The following is a 21,303-nucleotide window of genomic DNA, read 5'->3' as shown; positions in this document are numbered from 1 at the left end:
ACGGTCACAGACATAAAAAGAAGCGTACATAAAAAAAAACATATGACTTATTTCTGTTAGGATCTTTTTTACATTTCTTAGACACTCGCTAACAAAAATGTTAAGCAAGTCGACCCAATTTGAACACAACTTTGACTTATGGTGATCCTGAAAATGCTTTTATACTGCTTCTGACCGATAATGCCACTCATCCCGTCTGGTGATGTCCTCGACGTGTTTTGACAGTACAAAGGTACAAAAACCATTTCATTTATACAACAGGCTTCCATATGAAAACATGAATTGATTTAGAAATTGAAAGAAAAGTTGTTAGGCTTTGCTAAGGCAGAGTTTGGAGCACACCAAATTGGCTAAAGATTGCCTGACAAGGCCGGCCTTGAACAACTTTTGGTTGAATTTGGACAAGAAACACTGGCTAAAAAAATGATTTTTCATCACATACATCCGGGCCAAGACAAAACAATGGCCTGAAATAGCTACAGACAGTACTTCAGGGGGTTTAAAGCTGGCTTACATAGTACAAGCAAACACAGGCATGTTGTCTCCTGCAAGAGATCAGGAGACATATTTATAACTAAGTATGTAGTCCAAATTATATCTCACTGAAAGTAAGATCTCTCTAGAAAATCTGGGTGGGTTGAACTTAATTTGTATATGATATGATCCAGAAGAAGCTGTGTTCATATGGAATTTGGACTTTTGCTTCCATCCTTTGGATAACTCTAATCTGAACTATTACAAATTATAATCACTCTGTCACAATTATAAAACATATATCTGTTTCTGTTCTTTAATCAGCCAGGTGTTTGCTGGAAACTGTATCTTAATTTTTAACACTCTTCTTGTACAATGTTAAAGAATAATATTTAAACACATGTATTCAACCAAAAGATTTTTTTACCCCTAACAAAATAAAAATTACCTGTTTTTTTTTCTGTTTGTTTAACCAAAAATAGGTTAGATGTGGATGTTTCGACATATAAAATGATATTTATTTCTGCACATTAGAGTGAAAAGGAGAACATTGTACACCTGTTTCACACTTTAGAGGGTTTAAACAGGTAAGCCTGTTTAAAGGCTTAATTACTCAAACTGCAAATCAGCCAATAAATGCTTTTAGGCATCCGGTGAAGGCGGCCTGCTGGAGTTCAAAAAACCAGAATGGAGAAGAAAGGAGATTTAAGGTTTGTTGGAGACAGACTATTAGGTCTGAATATTTCAGAAAACGCTGGGATTTTCACACAAACCATGTAAGCTTAACAGGGGATAGATGAAGAAACAGAAGTTACTCAGTGAGGAACAATTGTGTGGATAAAAATGATCTATTGACGTCAGAGGAGGTTCAGCAGTAGTTCAAATAAACACTAGCTACAACCAAAGTATTAGATGCATCATATATAAAGGGTCCTTGTGGAACATTGAAGCAAAAGATCACATCAGGTGCCACTCCACACAGCAAAGAGAGAGAAACCAAGGCTACAATTCACAGATGCTTACCATAAGATGGCAATAATAATTTGAAAAATGTGACTCGGTTGGATGAGTCTTGCCACAGTTTGCTGTGAAACTGCATTGTAGCTGTGCAGCTCACAAGTATCTCTGAGGAATGTTAGTGGCACCTTGTGGGATCTATAATATGAAGAATCACGGCAATTCTGGAGGCAAAGGGGCAATTTGGTCTGATACTACAGTAGTTGTAATGCATACAGCGGTGCTTATACAGTTATGTTACAGACTGTCAGTGAACGCACCAGAGAAAAGATGCAAGTGTGGTAGAGAACAGATAACATCCAGAGACGGATTGTAACCATGTATTGCTGTAAGAGAAGCATTTCGTATGATTTGACTAGTAAAGCGACAGCAACTCCAATCCAGTGTATTTCTTTCTAAGCGTACAAACATCACACTAGTAAGGAGTATATCGCTTCTGTCCACTGATCAATACTGGTTCATAACGGTGCATTCATGCCAGCATTGTTTGGTGGGCTTTAATCAAATTAGTTGGTTTGTCTAGAAAGTGCGGTTCGTTGGGGGAGTTGTGAATGCATAATCAAACTGTGATGCAGACCAAACCCAAGGTCTCAGTTTGGTTGAAGTGAACCCTGGTGCGGTTCGAATGTGAGATTTTCTTACAAGGAGACACAGCTTGATACACAACAAACACACAGTAAGGGAGGGACACACAGTGGTGCTCAATGCCGGCTTTTACCTTTGAAGGCATTTGTAGCTGGTAGGTCAGTTTCCTGCATACTGCTCCTTCCCACGCTCAGCCAGCTGCTGCGGATGCTGCGATGGATGCCGATGGACCGACCTTAACCTGTCCGGGCAGAGGCCGTCGGAGGGGGGGAAGGTGGTCGAGAGGACAGGGTGGCACCGGCCAGTCTCACCGCCATCTCTGTTCATTAACAGCCCATGTGCTCAAGTGAGAGGCAGCTGTCAGGGTCCCTCCTGTGCTTAGTGACAGCTTGTCTCGTCACCCCTTGTTCTTTTTTTTATTTTTTTTGCTGCTGCAGGGATCACTGGTCTGTAGAAGGGGGTTCAGCTATGTTCTGAAGGAGGGGAGAATAAAGGGATGGCTCACAGGAAAAGAGGACGGATTGTGACAGAGATTGATGGGGATTTTGTGGCACGGTGAGAGGATGAAGGATGCGGCATGGGCGCTGCTCAGAGTTGTCTTTCATAAGCAGCTCTTATTGCCGTCCCCTCTGATTCGTTTTGATCTTTTGCTTCCTGGTTTTATTTTCCTCCTCTCACATACGTCCCATCCGAAATGCATCAGCAACTCCTCCGCCACTCTCAGGTTGGCTCCACAGCTGGGGAGAGGAGAGGAAAAACACAGACAGAGGGAGGGAACTCGGTGAAGAAATTCATGAGATACCAGAAACAACAGGTGGGTTAGGTGGACCACAGCAGAACGTGGGCAGGGCTAACCGCTAGCCTGCAGTACCAAGCTGAGAGAGCACACACCTCCACTAACTCCCACACACAAACACAAACACACACATGCAGATGCGCTCAGCGGTGGACGACTGGCATCTGAGCTGGGGTCGCGGGCGGCGAGCTGGCATGGACCCCCTTTGGTTCCTCTCACACACCAGGCTCTCACATGAAAGGGGAAAGTTTTTCTTTCTTTTCTTTTTTTTGTGAGCCAAGCGCCGCCTGTGACCCTGTTTCACAGAGTGGTGGAGAGATAGCGCCACATGTCAGCGTGCCACTTTGAAGTCTGCCTGATAAACAGGGCTGGAGGAGGCTACAGCTGAGGAAACAACAAAACTTTATTTCCATTTCAAAAGTACCAAGTGCGGTTTTTGTGTGACTGGGAAAGAAATAAATTCCAAAAGAAAGAGAGAGGGGGGGAAAGAGGACAGGAAAAGAGGGGGAGGAGGTGAAGCTTGTGTGTGAAGTAGGAGAAAACTACTTTTTCTTGTTATTGAGACATAAAAACGAGGGTATGAGGGAGATGCATCACACACGGGGATGGGGTGTGACGGGGGAAGGAATCACAGAGGGAGGAAAGCCTGTGTGAAAACATGAAAGAGAGAGACAACCCACATAAAATGAAGCAACTAGGAAAGAAAAGGAAAAGAAAAGAAACATACAAAAAATATTTCAAAGAACAGACGAGGCAGACGCATAAAAGCATAAAGAAATCAAACACCAGATAAGAAAAAACAGGCTTAAAAACAAGTTCAAGGCAAGGAATGACATGGAACAAGTCAAAGAGGGGAGGAATAAAAAAAGCAGACAGACAGATAAACAAACATACGCCCTGTCTGAGTTTTGGAAAGGCTCACTGGATCTCAGTCTTATCTCGGCTTTGTTTGCTGGTTCTTATCGAGCCTCATTACAGTAAGCAGATGCACAATAGCTTGGAATAGAAGAAGTGAGAACCGAAGTGCTGTGGGAGAAAATTCAGTTTGTGATGTACCACGCACACGTTGTGACTCGTCACAGTCTTCTTTTGCCTTAAACCAAGTCAGCATCCACCATGTTGCAATGTCAAACAACAAGAACAAATCACAGTAGATAAATTTGACTTTTTCTATGTTTTACTCTAAAATGTTTAAATTCTTCTTGTTTTTAGCCAATCAGAGGATTTATTACTGAGTGGACCAATCTGGCCTTCATGAAAAAGCAGCACCAATCAAGCCACTGCTGAAGGACAGCCATAAAAAAAAGTCCAATTTGCCACAGGTCATGTAAGGACACAGCAAACATGTTGAAATGCTCTGAATATATCAGACCACTTTCATTCTTTGGGCAAACTGGTGAGAGTTGATGGGTGAATGGGAATAATGGAAGACCACCAGTTTCAGACAACTGACAGAAGTTGGAGGTTTTCCTTCCAGTGGAACAATGATAATTAGATTTTTAGATCTACAAGGAAATAGTTAGTGTTAAAGAATTCTGAATGACCCAGATGTAGATCTAATTGAGAACCTGTGGCTTACCTGAAAATTGCTGTTCACACACCCCTTTCCAATCTGACTGAACTCACCTTCACTATTTTGCTAAATGTATCTGAACTTGAGTGCCATCCCATTCTTAATCCACAAGGTTTAACATGGTGCTTTCCACAACATTTCATATTATCATTCCGCCACATGTACATTTGTGAGGTAAGAGACCAAAACCTGGCAGAATGTCCACCGCAAAGTAATCTTAAAGGTCTTCTGTCAGGTTGAGGTCAAACCGGCCAAGCTCCTCTGTATCAGAGTTGCTCACTCTTGTGTTTGTGGATATTACTTTGTGTACTGGTTCCCACGACGTTGAGAGAGTGGAATAGTCCAAAATGTCCTGTACTGTGCAGGCAGTCAAGAGACGTTCTCCTGGCAAGCGTCCATTTGACTGCCTGACAGAGAAACACGATTTATCACTCCACAGAACACATCTCCACTGCTCTAGATTGTAATTGCAGCATTATTTGCACAATAGCATGCAACACTTTGATTTCCACTTGGTGGAATGTTGGGCGGATGCAACTGCATAGCAACTGAAACACATCACATGATGCGTTCAAGGAACAGTTCCTGAGCTAACGTTAGGGCAACGGCAAGTTTGGAAGTCCATAGCTGTTGATTCTTCAGAAAGTTAGTGACCTCTGTTATTTATCCCCAAGATCCAATGATGTCACTATTATTTTTACATTTAAATTACCACATCTTGGTTGAGTTGCTGTCATTCCCAATAACTTTCACTTCATTTTAATACCATCAACCATTGACTGTTTAATGTTTTACTTTTTTTTTGTTTGTTTGTTTGTGGGGTTTTTTTTGCTCTAGTGGCCTTTATTTGAAAGTGCTATGACAGGACAGTAGGGTAATGAGAGAGATGGAAGACATGCAGCAAAGTTCTCCAGGTCAGGAATTGAACCTGTGACCTTTCGTTTGTCTAATTCAGTTTTTTTCTTAGTTTTTAGAGTGTTTTATGTTTGCTAGTTATCTTTAGTTAGTTAAATACTGCTTAGTTTTAGTTTAGGTTTTATTACTTATAGTAGTAGTTACAGTTTTTTCATACTTTGGTTAATTTTAAGGTGCAGAATTCAAAAAGATCAAAGCATTGTATTGTTATTATATATACATCCATTGGGTAATGGATACTCAACAGAAGATAACATTAAAAAAAGTTATTGTTGAACAACCAACTGGAAATGTCCAACTTTTGCTGTCGCCATTTTGCGTACTGGTGTAAGAGTTGCCAGGAGGAATATGGAGAATCATAATTTGCCGACAGCTGACGTAAACTGCTTGAGTAGGGAAACAAAAAAAATCAATTTTAAATCATTTTGAAAGGTTAATAAATTGATTCATAAACACGAAAACTAAGGATATTATGTCAATAACTTTAGTATGTTTTAGTGAGATTTATAAACACATGATGTAGTTCCAGTTTTCCCCATTAACTCATTTCAGCTAACAAAAATGATTTCTCGGTTTCAGTTTTCGTGATTTTGTTAGTTTTACTTAATAACTATAATAGCCTCAAAATATACCAACAAACGTACAGGTTGTGGTTGTAGAGTGGCAAACATTCAAAGGCTTATAAATACTTTTGCAAGGCACTGTAAAACTATAAGCTCGGGAAGCCTAAATTTACACTGAAAACTGTTCACATTTATTTTATAAAATAAAAGTCGATCTTTCTGTCTCAAATTGTTATAATTATTATTTAACTCAATTCATGTGATGTAATCTCCTGGCCCTCAAACAAAAATGGGCCATGGATCAACCCTGAATCAGTATAAAAAAATATTAGCTCTTTCTTTTACGCCCCAAATGTGATTCTCCTACATTCACGTGAAAGGAATCAAAACCAACTACAAGCTGAGGGCGTTTTAAAAAAACACACAAATTGTGCAAATTCAAATTTTGTAGTCAAAATTTGTACTGTTCTGGAGATATTAAAACACCCCATTGTCAATTCATGAGTCCAAAAACACTAAATTAGGACCAATTTTTAAGTACTTATTTATAGATCAATACCATATATAGAAAAAAACAGTGTAAAGTCATTAAACAGCTTATCAGATGGACAAGATTTTTTCCTACCTTTATGGAAGAAATGCCAATGTGACCCAGCCAAAGTGTGGAGAGAAAAACTATTACTACAACTACTTCCTAAACTGTTGGCTGTCTGTCCGTGTGCCGTGTCATCTGAGGACAACTTGTTGTCGAGGCTGGCTGAGAAAGCAGGGTTCCAAGTGCATATTTGCTTTCTGGTCATTTGAGGACAACACTTGGTCTCCAGTCTCATCTCAGACTGTGTCCAACTGTAAAATGTCAAAATCTGACACTACTGAGGTATTCCAGATAAAAAGCTCCTGGTTTGTTGAAACAGAACCAACATAAATTCCAACGTTTGCTGCAGGATGTACTTTGTGTTATAGTGTACAGGAGAAACTATTGAGTTAAACTACAGAGCAAATCTGTGAGAGTGTTATAAGGAGATTTACGGGGATTTCAACCTAAAGAAAAACATAGATGAGTCTGAAAAAAAAAAGCATAGGGGTGAATAAAGAAAACAAAGAACAACACCTGCTGTGTTATCAGAATGAAATCTTTAAGTATATAGGTTGCTATTTATTTGCTCCTTTTAGAACAGTGCATGTGTACTGAGACCAATGGTGTGGAATTCACATTGTTCTGCTGCATCAGAACAGGGTGCATCACTTTTGTCTTTGAGTGGTCCTAAATGGTTAGACAATCATTAATGGTTATCAGAAAGTAAGAGGAGCCATTAGTTTCAATATCCATTAGTATCTTACTCAATCTACAGTGAGGACAGTGTTTCCTATCCTAAATTCTAGCATTCTAGAATTTGAAAATTACTGCTATCTTCATACTGGTGTGGATTCTGGAGAAGTTGCAAATGGTCTGTCACTCATGAAAAGCTCAACAACTTGATGGGTCACCTAACCTGTAGGAAACCACAGGGATCAAAATAGGATCCCTTGTGTTCCTGTTTTAGCATGCTGTCTCTCAGCCAGCGCACCCAAGAATATAAGGTACACTCACACTTTTACTTGACTGACCATTAATTATACATGTTGATAATTCCTACTAATCCCAGGTTGCAGTTCATTATTAGCGGATTTACCTATCCGAGGATTTTTCTGTGGAACGCATCTCCAAATGATTCACTCAGAACTTATAGAGCATTTCTAAAATACTCAGCCTGGGAAGCTAAAGTACCTATAGGCACAATGAACGCTACTTAACACATTATTGTCTGGCGTTTGCAAAGCAATCCAGGATTTACTTTCCTTGGTGCTGATTGTATGTCAGAGAGCGGAGATAAAGAAGCCCATGGATGTTTATATTGCACATATTAATGCATATTAAGGGATATTTAGCCTATTAAAATAGGCAGTTACAAAGTTTTTAGAGGGGATCTTAAGTATTTGTGGATTTCAGCTGTTGTGGTCATTAACTCCTGAGAATACCAGAAGTCCACCATGTCATCCACTTCACAATTATGCACTGCTTTGTGTACGTAGTTCAATCACATAAGATCCCAGTGAAATTCACTAAAGTTTGTGTTTATAGAGTCACAGAAGGTGAAGCATTGTTCTTCTGTAAGGCAGTTAGAAGCTTGTCTATGTCTACTGTCACCTTGATGACGGCTGTACGCTTTACCCCGGAATCAGTCATCAACAGCTGTACAACGGCTGGACTTCTCGCCATTCTAAACATACAAACACACCATCATCGTTCGGATTTTGAATTCGTCTCATTTAAAATTGATCACCTTAAAGGTTCTTGTTTTGAAAGTAACTCTCCCTCTTATCTGGTCTCCAGAACATGGAGATCCAGTTAGGATTTCCAGGTCACAATTTTGTGACAAAGAGAAGACATCCGCCTTCCATTAGAGCTCCTGTTTTATGAAAACCTTTGCCAGATGAACTAAGGCATCTCTCTCTACTTTCTTTCTTTATTTTACAAGTCATAGAAAAGCAAACTCAGGGGGGGAAATAGCCAATGAAATCATTTCTGCTGTGGCTCTGAATGCCTTTGTGACTGTGCTGGTCCCTGCTGATGTTGTCCAGACTCTCTGAACACACACTCAAAAAGGTTGTTCCCCCCCCAAATAAACCTCTGAGGGTCCGCTCTTAAAGACAGGTGCAGCAAGGCTTTAAAAAAAATCCCCCGGAATAGACAGCACTATGTTTGTGTTCCTGTTTGGTGTTATTGCATGAACTCCACCAATTCAAGAGCGGCCTCGAGAGGCTGCTCTGACAAAACAAAACCAACAGCAAACACAGCAGAAACCCTCTAATCAAGTGTTCTTACACTGAAGACTCAATGTTTACCAGCTTCAACCAGCTTTATGCTAAGTGTGACCTTTCACCTGCTTAAAGTGGGTAAAGAGGAAAGCTTTCACCAGAGTGTTATTCATACTGGATGACACTTGTGAGGCTCTGGAACATTCGGTGACGTTGCGTGGCGCTTTGCAAACCGCCGGGGTCATGCGAGGATACGGACTAATCAGCGAGACGGCAGTCAGACGGACAGAAACAGACGGAGGAACACAGCATTCAACCTGGAGCTGCTCACATCTGCTGCGCTGAAACATCCAGGCATGCTGAGAATTTGATTTCATAACAAAAAAAGCAAATTAGGTTGGCAAAGAGGCTTACAGCTTTGCTGCAACAGAGGAGGAGAAAGGAGATTTGAACTCACTAATGTCCAGAAGTGTCAATTCCTGCTGATATAACAGTATTACAGTGTGGCAGTATGCATAACCTTTGAACTTTGTCACAAACCTGAAATCATTTTTATAAGATTTTTTTGTGAGAAGGAAACACACATACAATTGTTTCACTTTTTTTTTCTTTTAGAAATAAAAATCTGAAAAGTGCGGTATGCATATTTTGCCTCATTAAATCACTACTTTGTAAAACCGTGGTGACGAAAGTTTTTAACTCGTGGTCCAAAAAACAAGCTCCCCATTAACTCTGGACGCCATGTCTGCTCCTGCTGAAGAAAAACATCCCCACATCATGATGCTACCTTGGCTGTGTTTCACAGAAGGAATGGTGTGTTGAGAGTAATATGCAGAGTTAGTTTTCAGCAACGGATAACTTTGAATATTGTCTAAAGACGTCTTTATTTTGTCTCGTGTGATCACAGCGCTGTCTTCCACAGGCGTGCAGTGCCACCTACATGGCTTGTGGTGAACCGCGAATGGGAATTCTTAAAGCTTTCTCTCCACCGTACCGTCCTTCTTGTCACAGGCCAGATTTACGCACAGCACAAATCTGACCTAGAGAATGACTTATAGATTCTTCCCATTCGGTCTGTGCAGCTTCTATCAAGGACTTCTTGGCTCCTCCTCTGATTAAAGCCTTCCATGTCCGGCCTGTGAGTTAAAGCGAATGGCTACGCCTTGGTAGGTTTGCAACTCATTCCATTTTTGGATAATGGATTGAACAGAGCTCTGTGAACTGGGATGTATTTTATAACCCAGCAGTGCTTCAACACACAGGCAGACTCCGTTTATGATTGCTCTACATTTCATTTGGAGGGATTAAAGGATGCTGAATTCAGATGATGGACTCCGCACTGTTGATACGTTTATTTGTAATTAAAGAATTGAAAACCATGCATATATTATTTCATTCCTTCTATAGCAGGGGTCTGCAACCGGCGGCTCCGGACCCACATGTGGCTCTTTAGTCCGTCAACTGTGGCTCATAACCACTGAGGTCAAAAATGCTGAAGAATTAGAGTTTTATGACGTAGAGGTGATGAACAATATAACATGCAAAAACCTTCCAGAAAAAATAACACCAACTGTAAGAAATATTCCTTTTTTGCTTGCAAAGCATGTGCTTATTTGTCATAATTTTCCGTTTAAAAAATCATACATGCACCGTTGATGATGATTTTTGGTAAGGCTATAAAAATTTCCAACTTTGCATTATTCGGTAAATAATGACATTTTTAATCCAAGTTTTAGTACAACTTTGCATTAAAAGTGTCATTATTTACTGAATGACACTTCATGACAACAGTCATAACCATTGGTGAAGTCTCTTTCATGTTCTTTACAGGAGTTATGTCATGTTTATGACAGTGTCATGTCAACCTTTGGCACACCCCTTCAAATAAAGTGTTACCTGATTCATCTGTATTTTAGGAGGCAGATATAAATCTAAACTTCTTTCTGCTCCTTTAAAGTCACTTTTTTTTCTTTTTTTTTTTTGGTTAGTACATGAACTATTCATATTTATGATTGAGTGAATGAAATAAATCAAAAGAAAATAAATTTTAAAACCTAAAAACAAAAATTGTATTTATTTATTTTTTTTTTGGTAGCTTAAAAACATATCTTAATGTAGATTTTGTGAAATTAAGCTACTTTGTTCTGTGAAGGTTTTGTGGCTCTGAACTGATTTTGTGTTGCTGAACCAAAGACAAGAATTCATCTCATGGTTGTAAAGGTCGCTGACCTCTGACCTGTAGAATGAAGCCAAAATAAAACACAGTAAAGTTTGTGGTTCTAACTTGATAAATCTATTAATATTTTATTCAAGGCACTGTGGATTAGACTCGCCTTACCAATATCAGTTCATGAATAAACACAAAGAAGAGAAATGAGGTACAAACATAAAAGTAAAGCAAGACAAGAAAGGAAGACTTAACACTGATCTGCCTTAAAGTGTCTCTTACTGCCAGAAGAGTCTGACAGGTTTAATCTGGCCATGCATCAACTCCAGCATTGAGAAGATGGACAGACTGACACACAACCCACTGAGAGGCAAATGACAAGCAGGAAGTTGGTGTCAGACATGGGAAGGCTCAGCTGCCTCACTAGATGATGGACATCCAGGGTTATTCTTGCTTTTTGGATATCAGACAAATAAATGTCTGTTTTTAAATGATTTTATTTTCTCATACATGGACACACGTTCACATGCAGAAGAAGGAGCTTTGGTTTCTGCCTTGCACATCTCTTAGAATGAACATGTAGCAAACAGGATAAAAATCACATCTCAGTTCAAGAGCTTTAATTGAGATGGATGTAGATGTTTGAGAACAAATAAAGCTATTCTCTTTTGTTTGCATCCATCATCAAATTGTACTTTGAATTAACCCATTTCTATAGTGTTAAAGGAACATAAGAAGAGCAATAAAAAAACAAAACATCCCAACTTAGAAGCTTCAAAGATTTTTTTTTTCAGGAAAATGAAAAAAATTCAATCTTTCAGAATTAAGAAAAAAAGAGGTTGCAAACAGAGAAACTGTTGTCACTCCTTTGAAGAGGCTTTGAGCAGCATAAAAAGGACCATTAGTTCTGTTCGACAAAACAACTTACATCTGGTGAAGCACCGGTGCTTTTAAAGCTTCTCTGAAAAGAACAAAGACATCACCATTTTCTGCTATAAAGACATCAATGGGAACAAAAATACGAGCCATTCAAAGGAGCATGTCAACACGAAAACATGTGTGCATATTTAGATGCAGACAGAAGTTGGGAAGTGAAGCACAGCAATGCACACAAACAGCAGAGACATCGTCAGCCTGTCAGGGAACAGGGACGACTTTTCCCTGTTTCCTCTCACTGTGGAGGAGAGAGGTGAGCGATTCACATCCCACAATAAACTCTAAGTGTGTGAGAAGCTGGTGCTGCAGAAAAACGTGGCATGGTTTGCTTAAAGGTTCTGCCAAAATAAGCTCACTTGGAGTTTATGCGACCCTAGACAAGAACGAAAGCAGATTCTGCTGAGAGCTTCACTTCAATGTGAAATTTTTAATTACATGAACGAAGTTATGAAATTGCGAGAAAAAAGCAGAACACAGAGAAAATGTCATACGAGGATTAAATCAGAATAATACGAGAAAGAAGTCGTACGACAGGAAGTCGAAATGTTACGAGAATCAATTCGCATTGATATGAGAATAAATTTGTACAAGAAGTCAAGCTACTCTGAGAATAAAGTTGTAATAATACCAAAAAAGTCATAATCATATGAGAATAAAATCAAAATATTACGAGAACAAAGTTGGAATAATACAAAGATAAATTCTGACAGAAACAAGTCAAGATATTATGAGAATATAGTCGGACTAATACGAGAATAGTCATAAGACAGGAACAGATTTGTATAAAAAAGTGAAGATCTTATGAGAATAAAGTCGTAATAATACAAAAAAGAGTCATAATGATACGAGGATAAAGTCATAATATTACCAGAGTAAAGTCATGGCATTAATAGCTTGAAGTAGTATTTTTATAAAATAAAATATTAAAATGAGGAATGTTGAGCATTTGGTGAAGTTACTGGTTTTACTAAGAAGCACATACTTACTCATTTTTAACACATCAGCATCAAATTATTATCAGAACTTTAAAACAATTGTGCTATTTTAAATAAAGACCCACAAACTGGACGAGCTGCTCTCGTCAGATCTTTATAACTATTGAAGCTTTGCTCTCATTGAAACCACTTTTTTTCTAGTAATTCTATGATTTTTCTTCTGGTAATATCATGTCTCTATTCTGCGAATATGATTTTGTCATAATATTATAACTTTATCCTCATAATTAAAAAAAAAAAACTCTTAGTCTGGCTCTAATAATCTGTCACAAATGTGTCCCTGAATGAAGGTTTGGTTCCTGTTAGTTTCTTGTCTCTCTTCCTGCAACAGATTTTTGGCAGATATTAATGTCCCGTTTGTCTTTGGGGTTTTTTTTTGGAGTGACTGTCACACACCAATGACATTTGGGACGAAGTCTCAACAGAAAGCAGGGTAAATAGGTCAGGGCTAATGGCTCATTTGCTTCAGCTGTGGGCAGACATTAGGGGTGACACTCCACTTGAAACGGCCTGTTATGACACCTTAATCTCCCCATTCAGTCGCTGAGCTGCCATAAAACGGCAATGAGACAAGAAGCTGACTAAGGACAATGAGAGTGATAATAAAACAGTTAAACTGCTGAATCTTTTGGGTGCTTTGGATACACTGACCTTCCCCTAAATCTATCAGCTAAAGGTCATTGTCTCTGTATTGGCTTTTCTACACAGAGTTCCTCTGTTGCTTTAAGACTTTAACGAACATTTGATTAGTTTGATGGTGGAGACACCAACAGGGACGAGACTGAACAAAAGTCACCCTGAAAAGCTGTGCTATGCAGCAGCAGTGTGTTTAAAAAAGGTCGTGGGAACTTTGACATCTCTGTCACATCTTTCAATTCCATTTACAGCTTTGGAAAAAATTAAAAGCCTACTGCACTGGACCCCAATAAAAACCCCATGGTTATTCCACCAAATATTGATTTCTGAGTTAAAACATTAGCATTGTTGTCTCTAAGTGAATATTAACTTGTTTTCTTTGCATTATTTGAGGTCTGAAAGCACTGCATCTTTTTTCTTAATTTAACCATTTCTTTTTTTTCTGCAAATAAATAAATAAAATTTGCTTGAAATTTCAGAGACATGTTGTCCGTAGTTCATAGAATAAAAGAACAATGTTCCTTTTACTCAAACATAAACCTATAAAAAGTAAAATCAGACAACTGATTATAGAAACAGAGTACATGTTACCTTTAGTTGTTATAAAAATGCTGTACATATTAAAGATGACCAGATAAGTAGACTTCAGTCCAGCTGAAATGAATCTATCAATCTAATTAGAACTCTAACTTCTACAAAAGATGTTCGTGCGCTCACACGCTTTTGATCCGTCAAGTTTAAATCACAACATTACCTAGAAGCAGACTGCTATGGGTTCGTCTGTTGGCGAAGACACTCAAGATTCAAGAATCTTAATGGCATTATTGAATCCTCCACACCAATTGATTTTATCTTATTAAACTGATGGTTGACTGATGAAACTGAAGGAGTGTCTGTCACCGTCTATAGAGATCTAGTGGAGGAGACATTTCAGCTGACTCTGGTGGTTCATGTTTACAGGATGCGCCCCCTGAGAGGGACGGATTCACCAGCACAGAGGGCAGTGACAGAGCTATCTCCTCTGAGACCTGTTGCCAGTCGATACGCAACATTCATTAAGCTACAAATGATTGAAGGCTCTAATAATCAAGCTGCACACAAAGAAAGTCCTGTTGTCCATTAGAAGATTAGCTGTAGTTTATTTATATATATATATATATTTTTGGGGGGGTCAGCCAATAGTCATCATTTTAAAAATGAGGAAAAAAAGTGTAGAAGAGTTACTTCTGATAACGATGTCTTCGCATGCATGAAAACTACAGTCGATTACTGTATATTACATTTCTGGACAGTCAGGAATTTCAAGGTGACAGGTTCAGTTGCAGCTAAAAACGATTGAGGAGATTTTGACCAATAAGCAGCGGCCATAGCCATGAATACAGGGTGGAATCCAAACATTCTCTTAGAGCGATTTGCTTCAGCAATCAGTTCAGTTCAAATTAATTCAATTAAGTTCGCTTAAAAAAAATACTATTATTATTCAAAAGAACAATGACATTTTTTCATAACTCACCATCCAAGTATGTTCATAGAGTATTGGTGGATGATGACGCTGTGGCCAGGAAAGATCTCCGGTAGCAGTCAGTCTTCCAATGAATCTCAAGTTTTACGTTGGTTATTATACTCCCAATTACACTGACTGTACAAATTAAGGTTGTGTTATTTTTTACATGTCTGGCCAAGCTTGCAAAGTTTACTTAAACGAATAGCAAAGTTGTCAAATTGATAATTCAGTACCTTTAGAAATGTCTGTGTTTAAAAAAAAGTATATATAAATTTAAGTCAGTTCAGAGCTGATTTTCTTTATTGGTCGGTATTGGCCGATGCTAAACCTCAGATATCTGTATCGGTATCGGAAGTGAAAAAAGCGTATTGGTGCATCCCTAGTAAAAACAATGTCTTGTTGTCACAGTAACACATTTTAGCAACTATCTGAAAGTAAAAAAAAAAGTAAAATCAAAAATTCTATCCATCAGCACATCACCTGGTCCAGAGAGAATGAATGTTACAAAGAATAATGCCTAAACAAAATAAAAAGTATGAACAAAAAGAACAAATCAGAAGAAAGAGAGCTCCTACAGGAGGCTGCCACCATGAGGAACCCAGTTCAATTATAATATTTTTGTTTTCAGCCCATTTCAAGTAATACATTGATAATGACACAATAATAAAAGCCCACCCTCTCAAAGACTAATAAACATTCATTATTTACATCCCTCCATTTTCTATACTCTTGTCCCTAGTGGGGTCAGGAGGGGTGCTGGTGACTTTCTCCAGCAAACGTTTCAGGCGAGAGGCGGGGTCACCCTGGACAGGTCGCCAGTCTGTCGCAGGGCTTATTATTTACATTGCATTTAAATATCCAAAAATAAAATATGACAATCAAAAACAACAAGTAAAAAGGAAATAAAAACCACACACAACCAAAACTATAAATTAAGTCCCTGGTATTAAAATTACCCTTCACAAAATATTAATCACCAAAATAAAAGTAAAAATAACGTGGAAGCGCAAACACAGCATTTGTCTGTGGGAAACTTTTAGAGATGACTGTCTGTGGTCCGTCAAGTAGGTTTGGATGGTGGAAGACGGTAATAGATGATAATTAACGAGGGTGAATGCTGTTAAACATCACTGTCCTCATTCCGGTTCACTCTGGTCGTCTTGTAGACACGATTACACATCTGACAGTCAGACAATCTGTCTGTGTGGCGGCGCACAATTGCATAAGTCCTGATTACTCATCATGCATTAAAAGCTGTATTAGCCTAATGTGTGTCGGTGTGTGGGGGTGTGTGTGAGTGTTTGTGTAAATCTGCGGGTGTGGCGCACCAACCCCGGCTGCGTGTTCGACTACGACCCAGCAGAGGACAACATCCAGTCCAGGAGTCTGCACATGATGTCAGGTGAGGTTCACATCCAGAGAGGAAAACTTTTTAAACTGGTTCATCGATAAAAGACGAAGGTTTGGATTTAATAAACAAGAAAAAAAAACTGGAATAATACTCAGTCTGGAAAGTATGAAATTGATTAGTATTGGTAATTTTCCATATATGCAAAAAGAAGAGTGTGAAAAAATGTTTACTTTTATGATTTTTTTTATCCATGTTGCCTTTCCTTCCCCCTTGTGTTTTTACGTTTTCCTTTCCTGTCTTTCTTATATACTTCATGAATGACTGTTAAAAGAAAAGATTACTGGATTTGATTTTTACAAAAAAAAAAAAACAAATGAGAGGATACTAAGCCATGCAGCTACTTTTATTGACAGGAGAAAAAAAGTGTCAGGTCCTAAAATCAAATAAAAGTTGGTTGTGATTCAGATTTGAATGGCTCGTGGTTTGTCCACCTCACTGGATTAAACCACCACATATGTTTGTTTTTTTTTCAAAGTAGCCATGTTTGATTCACCGTTCATTATTTTTTGGCCAAACTTCGAGTTACGTTTTGATTCCTGAGTTCTGTGGTTCAACGTCGTCACTATTCAACTGCCTCATGTTTGCCTTCTACTTAATTTTTCCTTTATTTCTCAAATTAAGGACATGGAATTGAGCTACACTGAACCCAGTTAAAAAGGAAAAGGCTTAAGCAGAAGCAATATGTCCCACTAGGCTCAAAAGACAACAATTTTTAAGGTTAACAGACATTTTAGTGACTTTAAGTACCACACAAATTGCAAAATGTAAATCCAGAATTGCAGGTGAAGGAGTTAAAGAAAGAAACATTGTGTTGTCTTACAGAAATGCTGAGTCATGGGTTTTCCCATTGAACTGAAGGTTTCTCAGCGAAAATGCATTTGCATTCAGCTGAGTCGTCATCATTCCCTGCCCACAGGAAAATGGCCCATTTTCAACAAAGACGTTCACAGAACCAACTACAACCCACAAAGCAACAGCTTAACAAATCTCAGCTCCAAAAGTTGTGTCATATAAAGAAAATCCACAGGCTGTTTCCCCTTTTATCTCTAAAGACGGTTAGTAATTAATAACGCATATCAATTCTCACATTTAAAGACGAAAGTGTTTTTGTTATTTTTGATTAGTGTTTTTTCTGTTTGTTTTTGTTTTTTTTGCTAAGGAGGTCCCATCCTGCATTGTTCAGGCTCTTGGTAGCCATTTGTGATCTAGATTTCTACAGCTTTTTGTTCCATGACTGAAACAAAGAAATTCTTACACACAGTTCAAGATTTTCCTTCTCCAGCCTCCTGCGCATCCCGTCCTCAAAAGTGTTTTCATGTAAAATGCTGGGAAGCTCATCACTCGCAGGTGTCTCAGTTCTTTCTTCAGCCATATTTTTACTCGTGTTGCTGTAAAGTCAAGATTGCTGGTAGGTGTAATCAAGTAATGTTCTTCTGACATTTAGATATGTAGAGCAAATGAGTTGGGATTAAAGGGACATGGAACAGTCATCAGTGATGTCAAAGAGCATGAGACATCACTGGTTCGTCAAAGCCACTAGAAGTTTGTTTTGTGTGGGTGTGTATTCTGTATTTTATGAATTGTGGGGACCATTTTCCTGGCACATATTACATTGTGGGGACTCACTGCTCCCAAAGGAGAAATACTGTTTTTGGGTTTGGGGTAAAGTTAAGATCCACAGTGTGAATTGAGCTTTGGTTAGGGTTCTGAGGTAGAAATGAATGGAAGTCAATGGAAAGTCTCTGCAAAGACAGCGAGACAAACGTGTGTGTGTGTGTGTGTGTGTGTGTGTGTGTGTGTGTGTGTGTGTGGGCATGTGCGTGTCTTTGTGTGCTGTCTAATCTTATCATGCAGCCTAATTAATTGCACAGATGTCTCCCACCTGATACTTCTGTCTCTTAGCTTTCTTGCAGTTTTTTTTTCCAAGCAGATTACTTGGATAACTTGTTTGTGAAAACTTTCTGAATGTTGTATGTTCCTAAAACGGCGACCTGATTAGAAGGTGAACCTCGTGCTAGAGCCGGCGCTGTTCCAGTTTTCCAAAAAGCAAATACATTATACATATTCAAACAGCGGTGTAATGGAAATCCATAAGTGAGAAAATACTTTTTCATATCAACCAACGGTGTAATGTAAAATGTGTGGGATTTATCTCACCCTTCTCACAAAGGATTTCATATTGATATTTCTGGATGCTGAAGAATACAGTTTCTGAATGGATATATTCAGCTATATATTGTTACCTTCCTAAAATAATGACTAAGTTATTTTGATTTTTTTTAGAAGTTTGGAATAGTTATTCCAAATAATCAATCCATCCATTTTCTAACATCCTTATCCTTATTGGGGTCAGGAGGGCTGCTGGTGCCTCTCCAGCTAACGTTCCGGGCGAGAGGCGGGGTCACCCTGGACAGGTCACCAGTCTGTTGCATATTCCAAATAATAATTATTCTAAATTATTATTTGGAATAATAATTATTATAAATAATAATAACTATTATTATTTGGAAAAAATAATAATAAAGAAAACTTACCAACTTTTTCTTTCCAAAAGATGATTTAGGCAAAGAAAAATTAAAAAATGACTTAAGCCATTATTTTACGAAGGTGACATTATATACGTTGCCTGGAACTGTACTGCCTAGGCCAAGTCACAGGATTCATATGTGATTTAGGTTCTTATCAGACTGTATGGTTATTTAACAGCTGCTGGCTGTTAAATAACCAGCTTTGGTTATTTAACATGGAGATTAAAAAAAAGCAAGATGATTCTCCTCTTTCAGCCAAATTTCAACTTCTGCCTCTTAAAAATCCATCAGGTCCAAACAAACGTGAGCTGAGAAGATCCATTTGAATTTATTTGGTTGGTAACAAAAGGTGCAGCACAGAACAGATGCCTAAAGTTTACAGAGTGGATCTAAATGTTATCTAAAGTCCGACTTTGAAAAGGACACGTGAGAGATAAACTTTATGACAGAAAGTAGAGCGGAACAGATTAGAAGAAGCAACACAGACTGAGAGCACTGAAGCATATCAGGCTGAAGCAGCTTCAGGAGACATCCTCAGCTTAGGTAGCACACACAAGTATTATTAAAAACAATTAAAAATAACATCTTTTTCTGTTTTCGAAAGACTACACAAAGAAGAAAATCTACAGTAGAAAACCTAGCTTGTTATTGTTAGCATGGCTAACTTTTGTTTGGTTGCTTGGTCATCTTTAATCCTTTTCCCCACCTTTCTTGATTTCTTTTCTGTCTCTGTGTCCATTACAGTGAAAGGACACTGAGACAACCTTTCAGTGTGCCACCTTGCCAGACAGGACATGTTAAAAAAAAAAGAAAAAGAGAGGTTGAATTCAGAAAAAATTAGAAGATGGGGGAAAAAAGGAAGATGAGGCATAAACTGCCTGCTGGCAAGAAGATGAAATCACACAATGTCAATCATGTCTCACATCCTATATTATGTCTCATTCTGGTTCACATTACCTTCTCAGGACTCCAGTAATGACACAGTGTGTTTTCCCCATACAAATACAACCCACAGCTGAAAGCTACATTAACGGAGTCACACAGCAGCACACGCAAACACACGGGTTGCTCCCTGCAGTCTAAAGCATATGGCTCACAAACATGGCTTCTTTACCTCAAGCAAACATAATCTTTAAACATGTAACCTCCACCGCACAGACGCTCACACACATTCATGGTACATATCCACAAAATGTCATTACACCCCAACCACCCCCAGCCACAATATGCCCTGAACAAGAAGTTCAGAGATGTGTTATTAGAGATAATGTTTACCTTCCCAGAGAAATTCCCACAGTGACAGCTACATTCGGAGTTGGAATAGCTTGGAGCTACGACATCACAGAATGTAGCTGTAGATGTTTAGACGCTTATTTTCAGGCTATTTTTGCTTTAAGAGATAATACGAAACAAGAAACGGGGCATGAGGGATAGATGTTCCAGTGTTTGAACACACGGGAATACATGGGATCCCTGCTGAGAACAATATCACACTGGTCCTAATGGTGCACACAGCTCAAACAGGTGCATTATTTGATACAGACCAGATTCTATTAACATCACCCAAAATCTATTTGTCCCATTTTGGAAACATTAGGAACACCACTCTCTTGGTCTGCACTGATTTACTGGCCAGCCGATTTATTGGCCCTGATGTCCTTAATTTTAGGAGATCAGTGATCGGCTTCCCTTACTTGGGAAGCTGATCTTATTCACTGATCTTGCGTTAAGAGAGGTTTGACTGACAACTGCTAACATGACCTGGTGGGAGGGTCTGTCAGTCAAACCAATAATCACCCCACTGTTACCCACTCAGCAATTTTCTTGCTATATTTAACAACATTTCAGACAAAAAAGTCAGCATTGGAAGAAATTGTAATCGGCAGGTCAGGCGTTTTAAAGACTGATAATCGGCGATCGGTCAGAAAACTGCAATCGGTGCATCCTCACCATCCTCTAAAGATAAGCTACTTCAGTTAAGCTAAATGGTTCTTTGCAATAAAAAAAAATCAAGTAACATATTAAACTGTACATGTACAAAAATATGTATATATTTTTTTCCTGCTTATTTTGCAAAAATATTAGGACCCAAACTAAGACGGGTTAATTTTAATTAATGACAGAATCTAATGTGCCAACAAATCTTAATGCAATGAATCACATTTTATTGTTACAAGTTTAGATCCGTTTCTTGTATGCCCGTAAAGCTACATCTACCCTCTACAAATATGGGCAACAGATCTGCTTCTCTTGGCCAAATGGGAGTTCATTTTTGCTTCGCCATTTTTAGAAGGAAGGAGGAAGTGAAGGAAGTCGTTCAGTCCAGGTTGGCCACACCTCCAAATGTTGAGCAGTTAAAGTCGGATCGAGAGGAAAGTGTAAGACATTTTACTGCTGACAAAGA

At 38.7% G+C, this 21,303-nt stretch overlaps 1 protein-coding gene across 2 annotated transcripts in view; it reads right to left on the bottom strand.

Moving 5' to 3' along the window:
• Positions 1 to 21,303, bottom strand: part of ldlrad4 (low density lipoprotein receptor class A domain containing 4) — a 222,557-nt gene that overhangs the window by 137,545 nt on the left and 63,709 nt on the right. For both annotated transcript variants that reach the window (XM_023329941.1, XM_023329937.1), the window contains one exon: positions 2,210 to 2,813. In XM_023329941.1, coding sequence (XP_023185709.1) covers positions 2,210 to 2,249 — 40 coding nt within the window. In that variant the 5' untranslated portion in view covers positions 2,250 to 2,813. The remainder of the gene's footprint in view (positions 1 to 2,209; positions 2,814 to 21,303) is intronic.

This window comes from Xiphophorus maculatus, chromosome 3 (genome assembly GCF_002775205.1).
Source record: "Xiphophorus maculatus strain JP 163 A chromosome 3, X_maculatus-5.0-male, whole genome shotgun sequence".
Classification (NCBI taxonomy): Eukaryota; Metazoa; Chordata; class Actinopteri; order Cyprinodontiformes; family Poeciliidae; genus Xiphophorus; species Xiphophorus maculatus.
Note: the sequence above shows the minus strand (reverse complement) of the source record. Positions and strands in the feature narration are given on the sequence as shown.